Here is a 24,492-nt window from a genome sequence, read left to right on the forward strand (position 1 = left end):
GTAGTTTGTCGAGTTCGTGCGGCGGTTGTATTGTTGGTTCCGCATTTCCAGTGTTCTCGATGCTGGTGGCCTCGTGAAGAAACTCGTCGACGATCTTCGGTGGGCTCCGTACCATTCCGTCGAAGAGTTCCTCCTTTACACCACGCATCAGTAGGCGGACTTTCGTCTTCTCCGACATTTCCGGGTGGGCGTGGCGGAATAGGCGGCTCCTCTGTAAAAATCGCGGTGGTCTCATTAGGCAGCTGCACTCGGATTTCTTGTAATGCTTGGGCTCGTTCTCAGCGTACGACGCTTGTGAATGTCTGCAGGAAGCCGCCTCGGAACAGGTCCCACGTCATTAAGGCGGCTTCTCGGCTCTCGAACCACGTCCTGGCGGCGTCTTCCAATGCGAAAAAGACATGTCCAAGTTTGTCGTCGCCGTTCCAGCTGTTAAATGCAGCGACCCTCTCATACGTCTCAAGCCAGGTTTCCGGGTCCTTGAATGTTGAACCGCGGAACGTCGGAGGCTCCCTGGGCTGCGCTGCAGCACGATGGGGGACGCTGGGGCTGCCATTGGGGTTGACTGGGCGATCTTCCTGGTCGTCTCAGGCAAAAGTCCGTGCTCCGGGGGTAGTTCTTGCAGCCTGCGGCTACCTCGCTGGTTCTTGGCGAAGTTGGTATTGTCTTCCGCGTTCGGGCTTGGGTCACGACTTTGTGGGGTCGTCCGATACATGAACGCAAAGCACCTCCACCAGATGTCACGTGGTAGTGATGGTTGAGGACACAGCAAGAAAACTGTGAATGGCGAAACTAACTTTATTGGGCGAACCTGTGCCCGGAAAAACAGGCTACACTCAATGCTGAACGAAAACGGCGAACACAGTCGGCAATCGTCGAAAATCTGATCAGCGGGTCAAGCGCGTCGGCTTTTATAGACCAGTCGTCGTGTATTCCAGAGTAATCGCTGGGACCTGCGTGTCTTCCACAAAGTTCTACGCCATTCGCGTCGCGCATGCATGCAATCAGATTACACAATGTTCGGCGACAACAGGCAGCGGATAGAAGCATCGATAACATTCTAGAAACTTCCGATACATGTAGACGCGTCCTGCGCTGAGCGATAACATTTCTTAGATGGTAAAAGCGCTCACCTGTGAAGGATAAACGAGTTCACATGTCAATATGAAATAAAAACACGTGAATGCGCTAATGCGCTATCCTATTACAACGCTCTCAACGACGGATCGTGCGAAATAACCGTGCGCGCGGACCGTGGTGATGTCATATTCCTTTCCATATATGGTGAAAGGAGCGGCCGCGGCTCTAGGCATCGGCTTCCCAGTGCGTCGGCATCTTTGGCGGCGGCACACGGAAAGGAAGCGCCGTCGTCACTGACATGCGAGAGGCTCGACGCACGGTTGCGAGCGCTGCAATGCGCTAGCGCACGAGCGTAGTCACGCGGTTTTATTTCATATTTCGCGGGCTTTCATCAAACGCAGAAAAAAAACAACACGCAGAATGTACGAGGCCACAAAAAATTTAATCAGTCGTTTCTGAACCCCTTCTAAAATGCAATGAAACGCACTTGGCCAAGTAAATACTAAAAATGTTGCATAAATAATCCTAGTTAATTAACTAATTAAGCGGAACGTAAAAAGTACTCTAAGGAGCGCCACATGGCAGCAAAACATGTGCCGTTGGTTTCATTTAGCTGCGGCTAACCACGTTTTTAAAATCCTTGGCACAATTTACGTGAAACACCCTGTATATGCGTATGCGTTTGACTCTTTGATATTGGATTCTATATTGCTTACTATTCGTATTCGAAAAGGTTGGTACTTTCGCAACTCTAGTTAATGCGTTCACGAACAAGCTAAAACTCTCTACATGAATTGCTCTGGTCGCTTTTTTTTATTGCGCCGGTGCTGGTTTTCGCTTTGCCCGTTCTACAGTGCCTGCAACATTTGCTGTTGATGGGAATGCTGTGGTTAACCCTTCCTCCTTATTTTCACAGGGAAGGTAACAAATGCGTATGGAGACGAAGGAAATCCATATTCCGGGGTCACTGGGCCATACGTGCAATGCAACAAGGCTAATTCTGGTAAGTGATCCTATGCTGTCGATTACTGGCTTCTTCGTGCATGGCTAAATAGGCGGCAAATAAGACAATGTCGCGAAGACCAGCATTCAAATGAAGAACGACGCAGGCTACTCTGCTGTGCAGGAAAGAAGGTGGCTGTGCAGCCTGCCCTCGGCGGCGACGACAGCATTATGCTAAAGCCATGGGCTCCGACTTCATGTCAGGCCGTGCTGATATAAACCGTTACAACATCCCGTCTGAGGCCGTGCAGAGCTGCTGCACAAACGCAGCTCTACCACGGTGTAATGAAGTTCGGAAGCACTTAGCTCAATACTTTCGTACTAAAGATTTGGCTATGTTATATTTTGGTAGACTGAGCGTTTCGTGTCACAAGTAAGACCTGTAGCATTTTTCTTTTTCCACTGAGACGTGCCGCGGGTTTTCATCTTGGACCGTTTCTGAATTATGAAACTTTAAAAACTCCTCTTTCTCGGCGTTGAAAAGAAAGAAAAAAAAATCTAGCAGTGCCCATCTCACGATGAATGCCGGTGATAGTCTGATTAGCATTTAAGCATTCTTGCGGCACAGCGTATCTCCACCGAAGAAACGCGGCGTGCATTTGAAAAGTGTATGCGACCGTGCTCCTCCTGGTGGCGCCTCCCTCGGAATACACTGCGCCACCTGCCGCCGCCGCCGCCAAGTACGCGCGTGGCGTGTGTGCGAATATATATTCCGACAAGATTATGTGAATATACAAGGTGTCCCAACCATCACGCACCGAGAATTAAAGAAAAAGAACAGATATGCAAATGCCACGTAACTGGACACGAACAAATGTGATGTTGTTTGCCGTCGTTTGGAGATACTCATCTATTTATTCCGCCTAATTAGATGAGAAGTTTTCAATAATGCATCAACTTCTCAAATAGTATAATTAGATGAAAAGTGTCAATGGGAAAAATGTAGAGCAACATGCACTTGACACCTCGTAACGGCTTTCTGTTGTTCATTACGTGCTACATAAAAGTGTTCTTTCCGAGCGTGAAAGAAGCCTGCGAATAGACGCAAAGTGCTTCGCGTGGCCAGTCGCGCGGCAGTGCATGATAGTTGGGACGCCCTGCATATGACGCGGGTTTGCTTCCGCCCAGTACTTGAGAAAAGTTAGATGAATTTTAATCAAAGAATTGAAAAAACTTAAGTGATATATATTTAAACGGTTTTAGCCGTCATAAAGAGGTTTGCTATCCGAAAGGAAAGCAAGTGGTTTCGTATAAAGGCTGATAAATTTTTTCTTTCTATCTATGCTTTTTTATTTCTTTTTAAACTTTTTGTGCGCAAACAGGGACGAAGAAGAGGAGCAACACAAGGACGAGCGCTTTTTAACAACTGGATGCGCACAAATGTTTATAAAACCAGTTGTTAGAAAGTGCTCGTCCTTGTGTTGCTCCTCTTCTTCATCCCTGTTTGTTTCCGCACAAAAAGTTAAAGAAAATGAATCTGTTCCAACTAAGCCGACTCGCAGTTATGCATCGTGTTTTTTAGCTGCACTTACTTTATTTTCTCGGGGGGGGGGGGGCGGAAGGAGAAGTTCGATATAGAACATTGGTAAAAACAAAATGTGTGTATATGACGGGAGTCTGTGCTAAACGCCGTCATTTGAAACGCTGTGCTTCGTTCCAGTTGGTGACGTGCTGTCGTTGCAGCGGCGACGCCAGAATTCCCGCCTTGGGCTTTTCACATTCATGATGCGATCGTTCAGATATACACAGAGAAACGCCGGAACTCACAACACTGTCACTCTTAGGCAGAGAGCTTTCATTTTTCCGGAGGGAGGGTAGAGCAGGGACCCCAGAAGCTTTTGGGAAGCCACAGCAATAGCCATTTGGGAAGCCACAGCATTTGGAAAGCCACAGGACAGCTATGCCGGCAGAAGCCGCAGTACTGGCAGCGACTGACGGGACCTCAATGCGTCAACTGATAAGACACATTGTGCGCGAGGAGAATGCGAAGGAAATAGGGACACTGAAGGAGTTTACCGTTGCTTCGGTCGCTGAAGTTGTCCGCCAAAAGGTCCGGCAAGCGTTTGCATCTCCCCGAGCCGTTCCCTGGAGCCGTGTCCCGAGCCGCGTATAGAGCTGCTCGGATACAGCGACGCAGACGCTGTCTGTCGCCCACTTTCTATCGTGTCAGTACGACAGTACCACCAGCGGCCACCTGTTGCTGCCTGGATACGGAGGGAGCATTTCGGGCGAGCCCAGCTTCGCGGGACTGTTGTTCACCGACCATTGCGTTTTCATTGTGGAGAGCCAGGGCACATAGTTTTCGCCCTCATCGCCAGGGTGGCATCCGGGAAATGTCACCTGCCACTCCGCAACAGTTTCAAGGAAGACATACACGCTTCGACGACAGTTTCACTGGGGAACAAGACAGCTCAGCTAATCTCCTGTCGCCTTCGCCGTCTCCGTTACGTTATTCTTCGCTGAACCGTCGCACTCTCTCCGACGGGGCAAGAGGGCGCTCTCCAAACCCAAAACTGAAAGCAGCGATCTGCCAGGGGAAGGTTTCATGTCGTCGAACCGCCAAAAGTCTCCCATTATTATGGAGAAACAAGCAGAGCAGCCTGGGGGAACGGAACGTCGACAAATTTGCGAGTGCCAGCCTACTCTTACCGATTGATGGGCACGAAGTGATAGCTTTAGTTGACTCTGGCGCAGACTTTTCCATAGAGAGTGAGCGGTTGTCAGACAGGCTTGAGAAACTCAAAACACAATGGACGGGCCCTTATATTTGAAATTCCGGGGGCCAGATAATGACACCTACAGGCAAATTTACTGCAGGACCCCAGATAGGAAATACAGCTTTTGTCGCCACTTTTAGGGTTTCATAAAAGTGCTACAGTACACAAGAGTGCGCATCCTTGGAATGAATTTTTTGCGGGAGTACGGCGTCGTGGTTAACATACAGGCCTGCGAGATAACCTTATCAACCAGGATAAACACGAACCATGACGAAGAGCGCCAACGTGCATAGTGACGTGACCACCACGAAGGCGTCTGCATACCGCCACTATCATGCAGTCTTGTCTCTGTCAGTTGCGAAGAACAGTGTAATGAGAACGGTGTGGCTGAACAATTAACTGCACTTCTGCTCGACCGAGGTGTTGCCATCGCTTGGGGTATCGTCAGCCTAATCGGCAGTCGTGCAAAGGTGCTGTCGACAAATTTCACCAATGAACGCCGGCACATCAGTAAAGGCACCACTGTGGCATACTTTGACGAAATTGACCGCGTTCGACACTGCTTTGCTGTAAAAGAGCCAGCACCAACCGATACGATGCCACATGGACCCGTCGTCGACGCTGGCTCAGGTTTAGCGCCGCAGCAGCCTGTTCAATCGATTTGAGTGCGCGGAGCAGCCTTTGCTAATTCGTTCAGCTTACATTTGAGGGCACCAAAAGCACAGCGCGTTAGCCGACAGTAACGTGATATTTTTAAAGAATTTCGCGCTCTTCAAAGAAAATCTGGAAAGAAATTAAACAGGGCAGGTATCTTAACACCGATGAAATAATTCGATGTTTACGAGCAAGTGCTACAACTTTTGTATTGGAGCTCTCTCGCATGAGTTAATAAGTTAATATGTAAAAAGTTTATTAAGCAAACTTTGCTAGTTACCCAGCTTGGCGGATTGAAAAAGATATCATGGCCTGCTTCATATGGCTCGGAACAATACTGCGACAATTCGATACGTGTAGCGCCTATGTTTCATTTTTTAATACTTGGCCCAAGTTAGTTCAAACACCCTACATATAAATATAGGAAACATCGTCCGCGTTCTTAAAATTGGGAAACAAGGTGCACAATATGCTTGGTTTAGGTGCAGAAAGCGAAACGTAAACTGAAACCGTTTTATGATTCGTAATATCTCCAAAACCACCATATGTACAAGGCGTACGGGGGCTGAAGAGACTATAGATGTAGAGCTACCTGACCTCTGGTTGGCTCCTCTGCTATCTTCTTTGGGAAAGGCGACTTCTGAGAGCTCAAGAAGCTTCCTGGAAAAGCGAACGTCTGCAGGGAACACGTTAACAAGTGCAAAAACGTATTCACATTATACGTATAAGAGCTTCAAATGTTGAACCTGGAAGATGAAAGAAGGCGCGAATGATTAGTTTTTTTGAACCCTGCACCAAGCAGATTCTAGTTCAGCTGGAGCTTGTATGACAAAATAATTGAAATCGCACTTCAAGAAAACGGAAGCGTTACCTTTCCGGCAGCGTTTCCTTTCACCTAACTACGTTAAAACCCGGGGTTGTCATTTTCTTCATCGTGTGCGTTGTCGCGTTGTCATGATGGTGACCAACCACAGCGGCCCATGGCGCAAGTGTCGAAATTAGCTGTCTATTGGTCGAACCTGTACCCAGCAGAACAAGCAACACCCCGCACAGTGATACACTCTAAAAAAAAGTTTATACCTTTTTGGGTGTATATCTGCCACACAAGAATAATCGTCTTCTGCCTTGCTGGCGTTTCCTTTCTTGAAAACGCCGCCCCCACTACTTACCTGTCGGCAATGCTATGTGTCATGCTGATAACGCGCATGCCGTTCGCTACTGGGAAATACCGGGCTCGCAGCGTTAACGAAAGGAAATGCGGACAAGAGAGATGACGTTTATTGTTGTGTGGCAAGATACGACTCAAAGGGTGTAAACTTTTCTTACACTCTTAAAACGGTTGCACCCTTTGGGGCGTACATTTGTCCCACAACGATAATCGTCATCTGCCTTGCTTGCGTTTCCTTTCGTGAAAACTCAGCGCTCGCTACTTTCCTGTCAAGAACGCTGCGTCACACTGATAACGCGCATGCCGTTCGTGACTGGGAAGTACCGGGCTCGCAGCGTTAAAGAAAGGACACGCGGGCAAGACAGATGACGATTATCGTTGTGGGACAAGATATGCCTCAAAGGGTGTAAATTTTCTGAGTGTAGAGTGTACACTCTTCACTCTTAAAACGGCTGCACCCTTTGGGGTGTATATTTGTCCCACAACAATAATCGTCATCTGCCTTGCTTGCGTTTCCTTTCTTGAAAGCTCGGCGCTCGCTACTTTCCTGTCGAGAAGCTGCGTCACACTGATAACGCGCATACCGTTCGTGACTGGGAAGTACCAGGCTCGCAGCGTTAAAGAAAGGAAACGCGGGCCAGACAGATGACGATTATTGTTGTGGGACAAGATACACCCCAAAGGGTGTAAACCTTTTAAAGAGTGTTAGGCAGAGTTACACCCTTTGGGGCGTACCTCTGCCACACAACGACAATCGTCATTTGCCTTGCTTGCGTTTCCTTTCTTGAAAACGCCGCGCCCGCTACTTTCCGGTCGGGACTGCTTATGTCATGCTGATAACGCGCATGCCGTTCGTTACTTGAAAGTACCGGGCTCGCCGCGTTAAAGAAAGGAAACGCGGGCAAGACAGGTGACGATTATCGTTGTATGACAAAAGGGTGTAATTTTGCCTAAGAGTGTAGCGGCGAGCACACTCGTCGATTGCCGAAAATCTGATCTGCGCATCAGACGCGTATATATTTATGCACGACTCGTCGAAGTTTACAGCGTAATCGCTGGTGCCCACGTGCCTTCCCAAATGTACTGAAGAATCGTGTCACGCATACAGTCTGATCGCGCGAGGTTCGGTACCAATTGACAACGGATAGAACCAGCGCGATAACATTCGAGAAGCTTCCGATACAGAAAGGCGCGTCTTGCGCTGAGCGATAACATTTAAAAGGGTTTGGCTTGTGAAAAAGTGTCGCTGAAAAATATAACAATTTATGCGCATGTCCAATGCATCCCTCCTAAAAGAGCATCGTACCGATGCTGCCAATAGAACACAAAGCGAAAAAGCACACGCAGTAAAGAAAAATAACAAAGCAACAAAGAAATAAAGTTGTAAAGTTGGTTAGTGCACATATATAGGATGGCTTGAGATGCACCACATGGACAACTTCAGGTGGTGCGCGGCACCGATTTATTGCGTAATGCCGTCAGGCATGACCTGATTGTCCAGTAGCGCAATACGTCGCAGGATCTTGAATGGTCGAAAAAACGTCGCAGCAGCTTTTCACTGATTCCACGTCGGCGTATTAGGGTCCAATCCCAAACACTGCCGCCGGGCTGGTACTTCACGTAGCGTCGTTGAACATTGAAGCGCTGGCTGTCGGGCTTCTGCTGGTTCTTGATGCGCAGGCGGGCGAGCTGTCGGACTTCTTCAGCACACTGGAGATTGCGGCGACACCGAGGTTGTCTTCATCGACGATGTGCGGCAGCACATCGTCGATGAAGACAACCTCGGTGTCGCCAATGAGGCTCCATTGGTTATAGCAATCTCGCTGGCATTGTCGTTGGTGTTTTGCGTCGCTGCCAGTCTCGGCACGTTTTGACATAATGGACGACGTCAGTGGCCAGGCGCAGCCAGCAGTGTTTCTCTTGTATCCTCGTGAGTGAGAGTACGGGATTCGTGCAGAACCTCTGACCTCACTGATGAGGGGACAATGAGAAGGTATATAGTTGGTGCGCACTAGGGAGTTCTTTACGAAGATGTGGTCTTGCAAGGAAAACGAAGACAATCCGCGTCCAAATACCCTGGGGACGACGTCGATCTTTCCGTATCAGTACTCGACGATACTCTTCAGTTTCGGATCTCTTGATCTCTCCGTTGCTGTTCAGCCTGCGCTTATTGCTCCCATGGAGGTGTCCTTGTCCGGATCGTCGCGCGGCGGCGGGTCAATTGGGGCACGAGACAAGCAGTCACCAGCGTTTCCGTCCTGACTTGTATAGGTTACGGTGACGTCGAACTCTTGCAGTCTGAGGCTTCACAGTGCAAGGCAGCCTGGAGCGTCCTTCGAATTTGCCAGCCAACACAAGGCGTAGCGGTGGCTGGCAAATCCACATTAGAAAATCATAGCAGTGTGGCTCCGTGCAACTCAAAGCAGCGCACAGTCCAAAATAGCGTGCAAAAAAAAAAATGAAAAGGGGTTGGGGGGGGGGGGGGGGAGTCGGCTCGCGCTGTCCTGTTAGTGCGCATACCAAGGAAACGTAGGAAACATGGCCAGTGATGGTACATACGTTAAAATACGCAGAATATGAGCGGCGGATAACAAGCTAGCCGACGTGACAACCAACAATCTTGACGTCTGCACGAAGACTCATTTTAGTATACAGACCTTATGCAAGCGCCTACGGTAACATAATCATCATCATCATCAGCCTGGTTACGCCCACTGCAGGGCAAAGGCCTCTCCCATACTTCTCCAACAACCTCGGTCATGTACTAATTGTGGCCATGCCGTCCCTGCAAACTTCTTTATCTCATCCGCCCACCTAACTTTCTGCCGCCCCCTGCTACGCTTCCCTTCCCTTGGGATCCAGTCCGTAACCCTTAATGACCATCGGTTATCCGCCCTCCTCATTACATGTCCTGCCCATGCCCATTTCTTTTTCTTGATTTCAACTAAGATGTCATTAACTCGCGTTTGTTCCCTCACCCAATCTGCTCTTTTCTTATCCCTTAACGTTACACCTATCATTCTTCTTTCCATAGCTCGTTGCGTCGTCCTCAGTTTGAGTAGAACCCTTTTCGTAAGCCTCCAGGTTTCTGCCCCGTAGGTGAGTACTGGTAAGACGCAGCTATTATACACTTTCCTCTTGAGGGATAATGGTAACCTGCTGTTCATGATGTGAGAATGCCTGCCAAACGCACCCCAGCCCATTCTTATTCTTCTGATTATTTCTGGCTCATGATCCGGATCTGCCGTCACTACCTGCCCTAAGTAGATGTATTCCCTTACTACTTCCAGTGCCTCGCTGCCTATTGTAAATTGCTGTTCTCTTCCGAGACTGTTAAACATTACTTTAGTTTTCTGCAGATTAATTTTTAAACCCACTCTTCTGCTTTGCCTCTCCAGGTCAGTGAGCATGCATTGCAATTGGTCCCCTGAGTTACTAAGCAAGGCAATATCATCAGCGAATCGCAAGTTACTAAGGTATTCTCCATTAACTTTTATCCCCAATTCTTCCCAATCCAGGTCTCTGAATACCTCCTGTAAACACGCGGTGAATAGCATTGGAGATATCGTATCTCCCTATCTGACGCCTTTCTTTATTGGGATTTTGTTGCTTTCTTTATGGAGGACTATGGTGGCTGTGGAGCCGCTATAGATATCTTTCAGTATTTTTACATACGGCTCGTCTACACCCTGATTCCGTAATGCCTCCATGACTGCTGAGGTTTCGACAGAGTCAAACGCTTTCTCGTAATCAATGAAAGCTATATATAAGGGTTGGTTATATTCCGCACATTTCTCAATCACCTGATTGATAGTGTGAATATGATCTATTGTTGAGTAGCCTTTTCGGAATCCTGCCTGGTCCTTTGCTTGACAGAAGTCTAAGGTGTTCCTGATTTTATTTGCGATTACCTTAGTGAATAGTTTGTAGGCAACGGACAGTAAGCTGATCGGTCTATAATTTTTCAAGTCTTTTGCGTCCCCTTTCTTATGGATTAGGATAATGTTAGCGTTCTTCCAAGGTTCCGGTACGCTCGAGGTCATGAGGCATTGCGTATACAGGGTGGCCAGTTTCTCTAGAACAATCTGCCCACCATCCTTCAACAAATCTGCTGTTACCTGATCCTCCCCAGCTGCCTTCCCCCTTTGCATATCTCCTAAGGCTTTTTTTACTTCTTCCGGCGTTACCTTTGGGATTTCAAATTCCTCTAGAATATTTTCTCTTCCATTATCGTCGTGGGTGCCACTGGTACTGTATAAATCTCTATAGAACTCCTCAGCCACTTGAACTATCTCATCCATATTAGTTATGATATTGCCGGCTTTGTCTCTTAACGCATACATCTGATTCTTGCCAATTCCTAGTTTCTTCTTCACTGTTTTTAGGCTTCCTCCGTTCCTGAGAGTATGTTCAATTCTATCCATATTATACTTCCTGATGTCAGCTGTCTTACGCTTGTTGATTAACTTCGAAAGTTCGGCCAGTTCTATTCTAGCTGTAGGGTTAGAGGCTTTCATACATTGGCGTTTCTTGATCGGATCTTTCGTCTCCTGTGATAGTTTACTGGTATCCTGCCTAATGGAGTTGCCACCGACTTCCATTGCACACTCCTTAATGATGCCCACAAGATTGTCGTTCATTGCTTTAACACTAACTTCCTCTTCCTCAGTTAAAGCCGAGTACCTGTTCTGTAGCTTGATATGGAATTCCTCTATTTTCCCTCTTACCGCTAACTCATTGATCGGTTTCTTATGTACCAGTTTCTTCCGTTCCCTTCTCAGGTCTAGGCTAATTCGAGTTCTTACCATCCTGTGGTCACTACAGCGCACCTTGCCGAGCACGTCCACATCTTGTATGATGCCAGGGATAGCGCAGAGTATGAGGTCTATTTCATTTCTAGTCTCGCCGTTCGGGCTCCTCCACGTCCACTTTCGGCTATCCCGCTTGCGGAAGAAGGTATTCATTATCCTCATATTATTCTGTTCCGCAAACTCTACTAATAACTCTCCCCTGTTATTCCTAGTGCCTATGCCATATTCCCCCACTGCTTTGTCTCCAGCCTGCTTCTTGCCTACCTTGGCATTAAAGTCGCCCATTAGTATAGTGTATTTGGTTTTCACTCTACCCATCGCCGATTCCACGTCTTCATAGAAGCTTTCGACTTCCTGGTCATCATGACTGGATGTAGGGGCGTAGACCTGTACAATCTGCATTTTGTACCTGTTATTAAGTTTCACAACAAGACCTGCCACCCTCTCGTTAATGCTATAGAATTCCTGTATGTTACCAGCTTTGTTCTTTTTAATCAGGAATCCGACTCCTAGTTCCTTTCTCTCCGCTAAGCCCCGGTAGCACAGGACGTGCCCGCTTTTTAGCACTGTATATGCTTCTTTTGGCCTCCTAACTTCACTGAGCCCTATTATATCCCATTTACTGCCCTCTAATTCCTCCAATAGCACTGCTAGACTCGCTTCACTAGATAACGTTCTAGCGTTAAACGTTGCCAGGTTCATATTCCAATGGCGGCCTGTCCGGAGCCAGTGATTCTTAGCACCCTCTGCAGCGTCGCAGGTCTGACCGCCGCCGTGGTCAGTTGCTTCGCAGCTGCTGGGGACTGAGGGCCGGGGTTTGATTGTTGTGTTCATATAGGAGGTTGTGGCCAAGTACTGCACCAGGGTGGCCAATCCTGCTCTGGTGAGGGAGTGCGTTACCGGTTCTAGTCACCGGGATCAGGCCACACTCCAGGCCTGTTTGTGCAATTTTATCAACACGCGGATTTTTTTTTAATCCGGTGGAAAATTGCCGGCACCGGGATTCGAACCACGGACCTCTTGCCCGCGAGGCGGGTGTTCTACCTCTACGCCACCGCTGCATCTCCTACGGTAACAAGGCAGCCAAACTATATAGTGACGGTCCCGGAACGATTCACAGCTCGAACTAACTCGAATAAACACCCCGACGGGATCCTACACTCCTTTCGCAATCCCTATCCATGGTGACCCAACATCGTGACTCACAGGGCAGCAACACAAATTTTCACCTCTCCACGTTCGTCAACTTAAGTTTGCAGTCCCTTTGCCTTTTCACGCAAAGGTTGTGTCGCCGTACAGCAGCCTCGCCCGCAGTCTTCCTGTACGTGATCACTGGGCTTCTTCGATTTTCCACTTTTGGCTACCGGCGGCCTGCCAGAGCCAGCCAGAGCGTCTTCGTTTTTCTCGGGTTGCTCCGCCCACCGCGCTACGCACTTCCGCCGGGCGTTCGTTTTGCCCGCACTGGACGGTTCTGGCTACCCGCGGGCTGCCAGAACCTGCCAGGACGATTTTGGTCTCGCTGCTCTCTAGAAGTTCTCTGGCTAGCAGACGACTAAACGAGGCGATGGGCGCTCGCCGCCATCTTGCGGGGACATTACGGATTGCAGCGCGGGCGCTGAGGACTTAAATTTACCTCGCTCAGCCAACTGTCTACGTTCATCTTCGGATTTCTTTACTTCTAGCGTTACCTTTTTAGGTGCATACGCTCCGTTCCGCATTGCGAAACGGTGTTGTACGAGCAGTGGTGAACCGTTTGAAGCTTTCGTGTGTGTATGTCCCCTGAAGGCTTCTTCGCGGCGGGGATCAGCGCGCTGTGCTCTCATGCGTGCACGTTATCTGCATCGTGTTCCACGCAAGTTACAGACGCTCATTCACAAATTGCGGTACATTTTGGGTTCGTCTTTCTCTGGTGGCCTTCCTTTTCGCATTTCAGGCGTATGTATATATCTCCTAGCCCGTGTTCGCTCCGTCTCTCCGTCCTATGCCTAGGTGGAAGCTCGAAACCGATATGTGTTCGAGTGCAGGCCGTTGATCTAAGAATGCACTGATTGCACTCGGTACATTAGACACACGTACATTGTCTTATTGCTCTCATGATCGCGACCAATGTGTGAAACGTTTCGCTGGTCACAGGCGGCGTGCATTTTCATGCGCCAGCCGCATCCCCAGCTACTTAGGGTTAAAATGAGAAGCACAATCAGCCACAACAAACCTGAAATCGAAGCCCAAGCAGGTCGGCACGAAATTTTATGCGTATGAGACGTACCCGATAACCTGCTTTTGCATGTCTTGTGATGACACGACGCCAACTCATCAACGTCGCCGCTGGGCAACGTGATCGCTGCGAGCAGGGATCCTCGAGATATCGCTTTCGAGTATACAATCATTTACGCGCGATTTCTCCTCTTGTCATCCGCCGCGTCGGAGGCCATCTGTTGCGCTGCGCAACGTAAGCTTTCCCCAGTGCGCGTCCTGCGCCGATTCGCGCGAAATCGCGCGAAAGTGATCGTATCCCTGAATGCACCTCTATATTTTCAAGCTGGAAGCGTATATATGGGCCGACTACGCGGAGCGCGCGCCGGCCTCGCCGGGCGCTGCCATGCTGGTAGCATGTTTACATTTGGCCAGCTGTCCCGGCGTTCGATTCTGCAAACTTCGGCCAGGTTCGGGTTGTCTTGGGATCCCAGCCCACGTGACTTCCTATCAGAACCAGAACTAGCCGGCTGCCACCGGGCTGCAAGAACTCCGAAAATTGAAGAGGCCCACTGTCGGCACGGTAGTCCGGATGATTTATGAGCTTCGACGATCGGCTACGTTTGACAGAGGGAGGTTACGACACGATGCTCACTCGGGAGTTTTTTTTTAAGGAAAACTTGCTGGTTATGAAGTGAATCGACACGCAGATTCGACAATGCTCTGCTGGCTGCCACAATGAGCCGTCCGGGTTTGCACGCCTCGCTGCAGGTATCCACAGAGCCCTCTTCGCATACGTTTTTGCAGATGGAAATAGGAAGAAGCTCGAGTTTCCGTTTCCATAGTAGTAGTTCGTACACCCGAAGCCGACACAATTAACCGGCATACTCGAAAAAAAAAAAAATACACTAGCGCAACCACCAGAATTTCCCTAGCAACACCGTCCAGAGTTTCCCCGCGTTGTTTTCCAACCAAGTCTATAGTTACGATAACCACCGCAAGGGGGATTCACGCCCCGCCGGCTTGACGCATGCGCAGAAAGATTTTTGCAATGGGTCAATTGGAGATCGCAGGAAGAGGCCTTCGCCCTGCAGTGTACATAAAATAGGCTGACGATGATGATGATCACAGTACATTTACTCGTTTCCTTTAAAGTCTGCCGATCAGTGTAAGTTTCTTGGCGTTAAATTAAATATTCGTTTAAAATTTAGAGACTATATAAATATCTTACAGAAAAACACCGTCAAGCTCTGATGTTAGGATACTGCTGAAAGCTGGCTGTTATTTAAATCGTCTCACGAAGGTTACGCTTTGCTATGCTTTCTTACATAACCACAATAACCACAGCATATCGTCGTGAGCTCTTGTTCTTGTAATCTAGGACCTTTGCAACACTGACAAAACCAGGAACTTCGTTTTATTATATCATGTTATAATGCGCACTTGAGTACAATTTTCTACAAATTGATATATTACTATTTAAAGCTTTCCTTACATATAATCTTGCTGCCATGCATATACGTTTACAGTATACGTAACCCAGATCTACAGTTTATTACTGGTTGGAACCGCCCAGTGAAGCCAAATATTGATTTGATTTAGATTGACTTGTTATTGCTAAGGTGGCGCGTATTTTCTGTTTTGAAAATGAATCTGATATAACACACTAACTACTCGTTTTCTAAAATGAACTATTCGCTATAATCGAATGCTTAAAACTAGCCACATATTTCGCAACGGTGAACTGGTAGTCTTGTTACTTGGTGTACTAAACAAAATATCGCGAATTGTCAGAAGTGAGATAATCACAAACGTTTTCGAAGCAATGCATAAAGAAAATGGGCAATGCAAGCTTTGTTCCCGGTTTCGCGGCGGAAGCTTACGTGACAACCCGTGATTTTTTTGCTTGATGTGTGTCATTAAATGTATTTATACAATATATTCCTATAGCAGCTTTACAACAATTTATCTTTTCCCCCTTGCAACGGATCCTGTTGCGTGTGTTTACGGCACAAAAATCCTTCAGTAGCTTTTCCTTTTTCTGTTTCCACGTACTACTTCAGATTTCGGCAACAACTTTAGAATTTTTGGCAAGTTAGTCATGATGATGATGAGTGGTTTTAAAAGGATAAAAGATAAGTACAGCGCCGTTACTGCCTCTCGTGCGAGGGCACCTCCACAGCGCTGTATACGGGTGAGAGGGAAAGGCATAAAAAGCAGTAGTGGAGAAAATCACACAGGTGTCATTCATTCTTGGAAAGCCAGGGGTGCGATCGGAGATGGTTGTTCGGCGCGTTCGTTCGGTTACCGGCGCGGGCGATTGGCCTACTCCGCGCCGACGTCGCCTGCCGCGGGGCGCCGCCCCGTTTTTGGTGACGTCAAAATGACGACACGCTCCTGTCAATCATCCGCCCACCGAGCATTTCGTCCGAACGCGACGGGAGTTGAGAAGTTTGGAGCGATCATACGGCTTCGCATGGCGCGTCTGATGGATTGGATTGGATCCAACAGGCGGCCTTTTCGGCTGCGGAATGGCACGAATGGCACGTTTGAATCCGATCCATAGTTTAATTCTAGAAAATGGCGCTTCCGTTGGAAACTTCGGTTGTTTCGCTGGCGTTTCTTGAGGAAGGAGGAGAGTGGGTGGGGGTGCGAAACGCGTTTGAAGAAATGGCAGAAAGTGAATTCCGGCGTCGTTTTTGTTTCTCGAAACAAATAATTCGTTGGTTGTACAGAGAAATCGACAACATCATCGGTGCCAGCGAGCCACTGGGATGTTGTGGCTGCCTCTTGAAAAGTGCGCCACTCTTCCCGTCGTTTTTTTTTTCTTTTACCTTCTAGCTGTGCGCGACACCACCTAGGGACGACGCAAAGAACCTAATAGTTATAAATTGCAGTAGTCACACGTACTGCTATTTGAAAACGTGTTTGGGCTTGAGAAGAAAAAATACGTTTTTTTAGACAAAGATTTCATTCAATTGGAAGACGAGAAACATTTGGCTTTGTAGTATACTGTTTGAGAGCAGACGACAAACGACGCAGGTAAACTTCCGGGGAGGTGACCGCTTCCTGATTGGCTGCTCTCTCCGCCCCGCTGTCACAAATTTTGCATACTGCAACTTTGTGACGTTGCAGCAACTGAACAGAACGCGTATCGAACAAAATATCTCCGATCGCGCCCCAGTTTACAACCAGGCTCGAGAGATGCTGAGAGGCTATTCGTGCACCTTTTCAAATGAGATTCATTGGTCTTGTGCTTAGTGTTTAAGGTGATCCTAACTCTGCCTCATAATTAGCCGTCTTTTTTTTTTACTGGTCAGTACAGGCGTGGCGCCTAATCATACCTCAGTAAATAACCCTGCTCTAAATGTATGGGTCTGCGTTTGATTATTCGTACTCGATTCGATATTAGATACTTACTATTCAATTCGTATTCAATTCCTATTCGAAAAATTCGATATTCCCCCACCTCTAGTTATTGCCTATAACTCATAGCAACTACTAAAACTATGGAACTCGCTTGCTGTTAATATCAAACTTGTGCCATCCCATTCTTTTTTTTCAGGTATTCTTTTTAAACGTATAAAATGTAGCTAATATGTTTTCATCCGTCACTTGCCTTGCATTTCTTTTTCTCTATTCGTGGAAGATACTGTTACTACAACTGCTCGTAAGCTTTTATTATTCGTAGTGTCATGTATTTAATACAAGAGCTGTGGTTTCAGTATTAATACTCTAATGTCTCTTCCTGTATTCTGCTCTGCAATATAAGACAAATAAAACACTACTACTATTACCACCAAAAGCTTTCGACCTGGGATACACTTGTATAAAGGAGACCCGCTGCTTACACTATTCGCACTTTTTTCTTCAGATCTCGACTTCTCATTGGACGTACTTAAACAAGTTGCTGGTGGTGTCGACCTCACTGGCTTGCAGCATCCGGGTGGCATAGCCACAGATGCATACAAGCAAATTTGCGCTTCGGCGCTCTTGTATGGAATCGACTGCCTCTTTCACCTAGAGTGGATGCGTGGCGCCACAAAAAAAGCCTTCAGTGACGAACCAAAGCCAGTGATCGGAGAGCCGTTGCCGACCCCGTTGAAAAACGCCGACCTTGCGGTGAGTACTCCTTTATGGTGGCTGGTCACTGGGCGGCTCGTCTTTGTGGTAGTCTCTTTTGTGCGCCTGCCGCCAGTTAAGTAGTCAATGGTAATAAATAAAAAAAATATTGCAGTTGTAATTAAGCGAAGTGTAAAGTGGATATTTTGTGACAAACGACGACCACTCCACCAGCGTCTGACCGCGGACTGCGAGACTGCTTGACAATATTCGAGACTCATTAGGTTGCCTGGTTGTCCCAGAAGGCTGGATATGATAGAAAGTTCTTTTTTTCGGTTTGATACCTTCGTCTGATAGTCAGCAAACGCTGGCTAGTGTTTATGGACATCGTTATAGGGACGAACGAGTACGTGTGAGCAGAAGTGTGTGCAAGTTAATGCATATTTAAAGACGTGAGTGTGAGCGTGACCTTGAATCAAGCTCTGATATTCCTCTATCAGCGATACCTTTAGTGAGATGGAAATTCACGTGTTATAAGCCTGCAAGTTCGAATCAAATTAATAAGTGAGCGATTTCACCAGATGTAATGAAGTCTGATCGCATGATTCTGTCGCTCTTGGGACAAAGGAACGACAACACAGTAGTGCAAACAGTCACAGGGGTACTTATTGTACCTTTCATACATTAATGCCTGCTAGCCGAATCACAACGCATAGAAGATTCCGATGGGGGGCGACAAATCGAGGAAGTCCGACTCATTACGACCTGATAGCGGGCGAACATGTTGACCCCATGCTGGACATCAACGCCTAATCGTTCGTGTGTACGGTAACACGAACGGTGGAGGGTTCGAGCGATTGTCTTCATCCATTCCGGTGTCCCGCTCCTGGGCGTATCACTGGACGGTCCCGCCAAGCGGGTCGGCGCACGTGCGAAAAAGCCCCGCCACTCGCCCACCGAAAGCCCAACACGAAGCCTACTCTCTGTCGCGCCCGACCAACCCTGCCGTTAGGCGGCGCTAGGAGCGCAACACTCGCGCCATCGCTCGTAATATGCTGCAACAACATCGGCCTAGCCGGCGATTAGCTACGGGGAGAAGCCGGATTACAGGAGACGCCAGAGCCACGCGGGGAAAACATCAGGGGGCGCGTGAGAGTCGTCCCCCCAACCTTAAATCACGACATACTCCGCCAAAACATGTCACTGTCTAACATCAACGCTTCGTCCGCGAACAACAGGTAGTACATGCGGCAGTGGCCACACCGAGGAAATGTCCATGCACTGTTTATAACACGCGCGTTGACAATGTCTCTGAGGTACACCGCTGGCGCTCGTTGATCACAGCAGCAGCGCTGCATACTCGAAGGCATGACTCCAGGCCAGGGTCCAGGAAACGGTGACGTACCAGCACAGGAAGTTTCGCTTGCACCGATTCCCACAGTGCATGGGATCTGTATACTTTTTTCATAATCTTTCGTCGTGAGAGATCGCGCTTTGAGGTGCCGTGTCAGACTGCACTATCTCCGGGACCGTGCCACATTTCTCAGCCTTTTACTTGTAGTATTTTACGTTTAAACTGTGCGACGTTGTACCAACTTCATGATCGCCATATAGTTAATCATGTTTTGACATTCATTCGCTGGAGTACAGACGCCATCGTCGTTTTAACATACATGACCTAGTCATAGGAGCGTCGACTGTAATACACGTAGTTCCTGACGACTTCACAATCCGTGCTTCTCTCGCTTACTTTTGTCTACTGCCCATATGGAACCCAACGGTCATCACGTCGTAAGCTCCCGTCGAATGAACGCACAAATCGCGCCGGCGTAGAAACCACGCCTTTGCTGCCATACGATCGGCATTCGGCGGGGTCGTCGAGGTGCTCCTGTCGTCACGCACGCTTTCCGACCCCACACACAGTACTGGTCAATTCACAAAAACCACGTTTGTTCACCTGAGTACTGGTCTGCGGTACCCCACCCAGAGGCGGATATATCCAGGTACTTGCAAAGTGCTTCGGATAACATTGGTTCCCACAGTGCGTGGAATCTGCAGAAATTATCTTAATGCAGTCTTTCGAAGTGTGGTGCGCGGCGCTTGGATAAACTTCTAACGTTGACGCTGTCACCACAATTTTAGCGATAACTTTTCTTCCAAATTGAACATAGATTGGCAAAATATTTAGAACCCACTTAGACTCACTCAAAAATATTTTTTTTTTGCCTGAGGCTCATTTGCACTTGGAATTATCAAAAATCTAGGCAGTCTGGCTCACTCAGACTCAAACTCTCCAAAGTTCTACTCAGCCTGGCTCACTCAGACTTGCCAAAATTTTGCTCTGCCAGGCTCGCTCAGACTCACGGGTCAGTCTGCGTCTGAGTAAGTCGAGTGAGTCGACACATGAGTGAGTTTGTCGCTTTGAGGTTTGTTTGAGGCTGTCCCTGAAACCTCCCGTTGTCTCGTTCTCAGGACGAGCTCTGCCAATTTGTCTTCACTAGATGGCGCACAATCGTCGAAAGACGAGCTTCACAGTGATGACGCACCTTCCCGTAGGAATGCCGAAATCGTTAGCAGTTTATGACCTGAGCGTTTCGTGTTCGGCTAATGCGCCAAACACGCATGCACACACGAAAGAGCACACACAAACACGCACGCGCACCCACGCACCTTCTGCTGTACTTAGTGTATTTTCCTGCACAAGATCTTCACCGAAAGTTTTCTCACACCAAAAAAATTAAAATAGCGTGAATATGCCTCTTGAAGGAAAGTTGCTACAGCCGTAAATTCTTGTACTGCCTTCAGCACGGCCCTAAATTACCGGCTTGTGTTCGCCACCAATCCGTAACGTCATGACGGCACAGTTGAGGCCTAAATGTGTTCTAGGTGGTAGAGCCAGCAGAGTCACGAAACGATTTAACAGCCTTGCCACTCTTCACTCGTGGCAGCTGGCGTACATGGGAGGAGCTCGGGAGATAGTAAAGGCGCCGTCAGAAAGCATGCCTCGTTCAGGATTTCTTCAATAAAAGAAACGGTACTGTTAGACATGCGGTCAAACTAGAGAAGTGTATATGGTACAATGCGTTTGTTATTTCTAAAAAAAAAAACACCATACGCGCCAATATTAGCTGCATTGTGAGTTCTGCGCCAAAAATCTTTTTTTTTTTCACTTTCGCATAGTGCATTGCTCGTAGTATTAGGCAACTATTTTGCAGTTAGAGAGATTTCACAAAAAAGAGCTATGAAGTCGCATGCGTAAGTGATACTGATGCTTAGACGAAATCCGAGCAGAAGAAAAATTAGCATTGAAGCAGTGTAGCGAGACGCCGCATCGCCAACGCTGAAACGCGTGACGCATGAGGATTGTACTGCAGGCGGGTTCCTCTCTCGGGCTTCTCATGTGCATGATGTGTGTTCAGACAAGATTTTATATATATATATATATATATATATATATATATATATATATATATATATATATATATATATATATATATATATATATATATATTTATTATACCTCAAAAGCGCCAGGGATGGGCTTAGTTTACCAAAACAGTGATTCGAGAGCAGCCTTGAAGCGATGAGCGTCGGAGTGGTGCGTGATGTCGGCAGACAGACCACTCCAGTCCCTGGCGGTTTTCACAAAAAATGATCGTAGATGAGAGGTAGTCTGCGCCGGGGGAGGATACACGGCTTTGCTGTGGTTAATGCGGCTGGACTGACGATGAGCTGGTAATATAGCTGAAATGTGGAGTGGTGAATGATAGAATTTGTGAAAAAGGGCGCTATAACGTATAACTATTCTAAACTTTTCTATTCCAATTCTCCTATCAGCCCTCCACGATTGGTCAAAAACTTTTTTCGACCACCCCCACTTCACCTGTCTGTCACGCGACGTCACGAAAACCGCGGTTCCCCATATGATATGATGTGTACACACTGATTATGCATGATTTGAGATAAAGAAAAACAGTTATTTCTGATTCTACCCCTTTCCGTCATTAGCCCTCGGCTATTGGTAAAAAGTTTTCGGGCTGCACCCACTTCACCTGCCTGTCATGCGACGTCACAAAACCGCACAAACTCACAGCGTCAAAGTGACGTGTACCCGATAAAGATGCATTAATATGCCGAACAAAACTGAATTTTCTTCGGAATAACCGCAGGCTGCCCCGTTCCGAAAGGAATAAAAGATGGCTGCCGCCGATCGCTGAGACGCTGGCTACTCGCACCTGCCGGAGAGCATGGGTGTATTTGCGTATAATAAAACTTCTTGCGTGGCCGTGTAACGTTTTCGAGCACTTTCGGCACGTTTGCCACCTCATTCTGCCAACTCTTCTTTGCTGAGGGTTAGTTTTAGCGTGATTCTTAAGCTTCCGTTGCATGCCGCCGCGATTTTCGACCAGCCACCACAAGCTAAGTAAGGAAGAGCCGACCAATCGCAGACGCCGGCACCACCCTCTTCATCCGGTTATCGATTTTCAGTTGCACTGGCTCTGCCCCAGCGGATCCCTCTCCACTTGAGCGTTCTCCTCGCCTCTTGTCAGCCAATTAGATGCGACAAGCCGCTCAGTGTAGGCAATGTTATTCGTTTTTCAAGCAAACAAAAGTGACCTCCTATGAACGGGGAGAGCGTTTGATTGGTCTGTTCAGACAACCCTGCGGGTGACCGCCCGCTGCTTGCGTTGGTGGCTACGCAAATTTGACGTCAGGAGGTTGGAATAGAAACATATTGGAATAGTTTTACGTTATAGGGCCCAAAGACACAGTCTAGAAAGAAGCCGTCGTGATTCTAGATTATCAGGATGCGTTGTTGGGCAAGTTGGTTCATTGCAATAGGAAAATTTGGTTGCGCTTTCTAGACAATCACATGTAAGAAGACAGGACAGGCGCAAACTAACAACTGAGGTTTATTCCAGAAAAAACACTTATATATCAGACCATACCAGCGCAGGCGCTTCAGGTTATCAGCAGCATAACAGAAGAACAACCCAAAATCAGAAAAAACCAAAGGCGTGGCTCACCTAAACATACTATCAAGAAAACGTGCCTCCCTATTGTAAAGTATTACTGATGTATTACTGATGTATTACTGATGTATTACTGATGTGAGGAACAAGCATGCATCAGTGACACATCAGTTTGCGGTGTGCAAAGATTGCGGCGCCGTATATGGTGCATTTCCCTGATTGGTGATGCTGTCTGCGATAGAAAGAAACTAGCGAGGTTTTTTTTAGTATTTAATGACATCAACCATTCGTTGCACCATAATTCAATGCGTTTTAGGTCATTTTGAAGCAAATGCATGTCTGAAGTGTTAGTTATGCGTCGATAAACTACACAATCGTCTGCGAACAATCGAATGTTAGAAGAGATCTCAGTAGGAAGATCATTAATGTAAATTAGAAATAGTAGTGGTCCGAAAACTGTGCCTTGTGGTACGCCCGAAAGGACACAAGATCTTTTAGATGACTGTGTGTTAGCAAATACAAACTGCTGTCGTTTAGTGAGAAAGCTACTTATCCAGTCTAGTACAAATGGTTTAATCTTGAGACGGGAAAGCTTTAGGAGCAGCCGTTGGTGTGGAACTTTGTCAAATGCCTTCTCAAAGTCTAGGAAAATCGCATCTACAGGTACGTTCAAGTCGAGGTTAGAGCTTAGATCATGCAAAAATAAAGCTAGTTGGGTGTCACATGAAATACCTTTACGGAAGCCATGTTGAGCTGGGTGAAAGAGGTTATTGGATACTAAAAAGTTTACGATCTGAGAGTAAATAACATGCTCCATTAGTTTGTAACAAACACTGGTGAGTGAAATGGGACGATAACTAGAGCACAACGATGGAGGAGTTGGGGACTGGAACAATCTTGCCTGTTCTCCAGTCTTCCGGCACCACTCCTGATGACAATGATTGCTGAAAAATAGCACATAACATCGCGCTCACATTTGTTTTGGTGTTTTTCAGCATTTTAACATTTATTTCATCGACACCAGACGAGGATGTAAGTTTTAAAGAATCAATTAGTTTCTCAATGCCATAAGGACAAAAGGTAATATCAGGCATGACTGCATGATTCGGAAGAGGGAAGCGAGGTAATATGTTAACAGGTTCAATTGTGAAGACGGAAGAAAAAGTACGGTTAAGTTGTTCAGCAATTTCGCAATCGGGAATACGATGGTTTTGTTCATCAAACAGAGCTAATGGCTTGGAGTTATTAGGGTTAATAACCTTCCAGAATTTCTGGGGGTTATTTCTTAACATAGACGGCAGCGTTTGCGAAAAAAAAGTGCGTTTTTCTTTATTTGCTAGGGCTTCGAATTCTTTTTCTGCAAGTTAATACTTATTCCATGCGCCTGCGTTGTTAAATCGTTTAGCCGAGCGAAAAAGCCTTTTCTTTTTATTGTTAAGGTGCTTTAGTGTGATTTTAGTGTGTGTGTTTTTCGGTTAGGGTGATAACGGGTACGTATCTCGCGAACACATTGTAGGGGTTGGAGGACGGGACTTCGGGATGAAAACCCCAAAACTTGAGAGGGTTTATTCTACATTCTATACAGAGAGGTTAGCGACAAGTAACATTTGTACAGTCATTACGGGCCGGCAGCAACTCGGACGCTGCGGCCCGCGGCAAGAAGTTCGAGAGAGGTGAATCAGGGAATCAGGGCATATCCCAGAATCCTCAGGTCTCTCTGGAAGGCTTCTTATAAACCCTTCGAGCACTGTAAGTCACGTCATGTTTGACCAATGGGAGAGTCCGCTCCGATGACGCCACTTTCAGCCAATGGTAGGCGCCCGTGTCGCGGTGTC

The 24,492-nt window shown here is 47.4% G+C and overlaps 1 protein-coding gene across 2 annotated transcripts in view; it reads left to right on the forward strand.

The window, feature by feature from the left end:
• Positions 1–24,492, forward strand: part of LOC139056347 (uncharacterized) — a 184,517-nt gene that overhangs the window by 78,627 nt on the left and 81,398 nt on the right. For both annotated transcript variants that reach the window (XM_070534512.1, XM_070534511.1), the window contains 2 exons: positions 1,994–2,080; positions 17,497–17,744. In XM_070534512.1, coding sequence (XP_070390613.1) covers positions 1,994–2,080; positions 17,497–17,744 — 335 coding nt within the window. The remainder of the gene's footprint in view (positions 1–1,993; positions 2,081–17,496; positions 17,745–24,492) is intronic.

The sequence above is a fragment of the Dermacentor albipictus genome, chromosome 2 (assembly GCF_038994185.2).
Source record: "Dermacentor albipictus isolate Rhodes 1998 colony chromosome 2, USDA_Dalb.pri_finalv2, whole genome shotgun sequence".
Taxonomy (NCBI): domain Eukaryota; kingdom Metazoa; phylum Arthropoda; class Arachnida; order Ixodida; family Ixodidae; genus Dermacentor; species Dermacentor albipictus.